The sequence below is a fragment of the Gadus macrocephalus genome, chromosome 22 (assembly GCF_031168955.1).
Source record: "Gadus macrocephalus chromosome 22, ASM3116895v1".
Classification (NCBI taxonomy): Eukaryota; Metazoa; Chordata; class Actinopteri; order Gadiformes; family Gadidae; genus Gadus; species Gadus macrocephalus.
Window position 1 is genome coordinate 695,388 of NC_082403.1, and position 1,893 is coordinate 697,280.

At 49.6% G+C, this 1,893-nt stretch overlaps 1 protein-coding gene across 1 annotated transcript in view; it reads left to right on the forward strand.

The window, feature by feature from the left end:
• The window catches only part of LOC132451622 (guanine nucleotide-binding protein G(I)/G(S)/G(T) subunit beta-3-like), a 7,850-nt gene extending 6,021 nt beyond the window's left edge, over positions 1-1,829 (forward strand). Inside the window, 1 exon segment of the mRNA XM_060044215.1 lies at positions 1,414-1,829. Within this exon segment, the coding sequence (XP_059900198.1) occupies positions 1,414-1,484 (71 nt within the window). The 3' untranslated portion in view covers positions 1,485-1,829.
• Positions 1,830-1,893: the final 64 nt, after the last annotated feature.

Here is a 1,893-nt window from a genome sequence, read left to right on the forward strand (position 1 = left end):
ACAGACACACAGGAACACACACAGGTACACACACAGACACACTGGTACACACACAGACACACACAGACACACAGGTACACACACAGACACACACAGGTACACACACAGACACACAGGTACACACACAGACACACAGGTACACACACAGACACACAGGAACACACACAGACACACAGGACACACACAGACACACAGGAACACACGCAGACACACAGGTACACACACAGACACACAGGAACACACACAGACACACAGGTACACACACAGACACACACAGACACACACAGGTACACACACAGACACACAGTACACACACAGACACACAGGTACACACACAGACACACAGGAACACACACAGACACACAGGAACACACACAGACACACAGGAACACACACAGACACACAGGTACACACACAGACACACAGGAACACACACAGACACACAGGTACACACCACAGACACACAGGTACACACACAGACACACAGGTACACACACAGACACACAGGTACACACACAGACACACAGGTACACACACAGACACACAGGAACACATACAGACACACAGGAACACACACAGACACACAGGTACACACACAGACACACAGGTACACACACAGACACACAGGTACACACACAGACACACAGGAACACACACAGACACACAGGTACACACACAGACACACACAGACACACACAGACACACAGGTACACACACAGACACACAGGTACACACACAGACACACAGGTACACACACAGACACACAGGTACACACACAGACACACACAGACACAACAGGTACACACAGACACACAGGTACACACACAGACACAAACAGACACACAGGTACACACACAGACACACAGGTACACACACAGACACAAACAGACACACAGGTACACACACAGACACACAGGTACACACACAGACACACAGGTACACACAGACACACAGGAACACACACAGACACACAGGTACACACAGACACACAGGTACACACACAGACACACAGGAACACACACAGACACACAGGTACACACACAACACACAGGACACACACAGACACACAGTACACACACAGACACACAGTACACACACAGACACACAGGTACACACACAGACACACAGGAACACACACAGACACACAGGTACACACACAGACACACAGGAATACACACAGACACACAGGTACACACACAGACACACAGGAATACACACAGACACACACAGACACACAGTACACACACAGACACCACACAGAAATACACACAGACACACAGGAACACACCCGCCAAATGCCGTATCAGAGAGATTCACAAACACTCCTCTCTCTCTCTCTCTCTGTCTCTCTCTGTCTCTCTCTCTCTCTCTCTCTCTCTCTCTCTCTCTCTCTCTCTCTCTCTCTCTCTCCAGGCTACCTGTCCTGCGCTCGTTTCCTTAGCGACACCGAGATCATCACTGCCTCCGGTGACACCACCCTGTGAGTCCGCAGCCTGACGGTGGCCTCCCTTCGGCGAGGCACTGTACTCTCATGTCTCTGGATTCACTCCCTCCACTCCCTCTTGTCTGAATTGATGATCTTATTCACTTATTGTATGTCGTACATCCGTACGCAATTAAAACAGTACTTAGCATTGTGTAGCATCTTACCCTAGCTATGTGGTGTATACGGGGAATGGATGAACCTAGTGATGGTTAGTGCTTGGCACTTGTTCTATGAACACCCTACTGTACCCACAGAGATATTTTGTTGTTTCTCTTTCTCCTGACTAATGTACTTACTGTAAGTCGCTTTGCGTAAAAGCGTCCGCTAAATGCCCTCAATGTAAATGTTGTCTCCTCCATCCCCTCCCCTACCCCCTCCTCTCTCCTCTCTCCTCCACCCCTCATCCC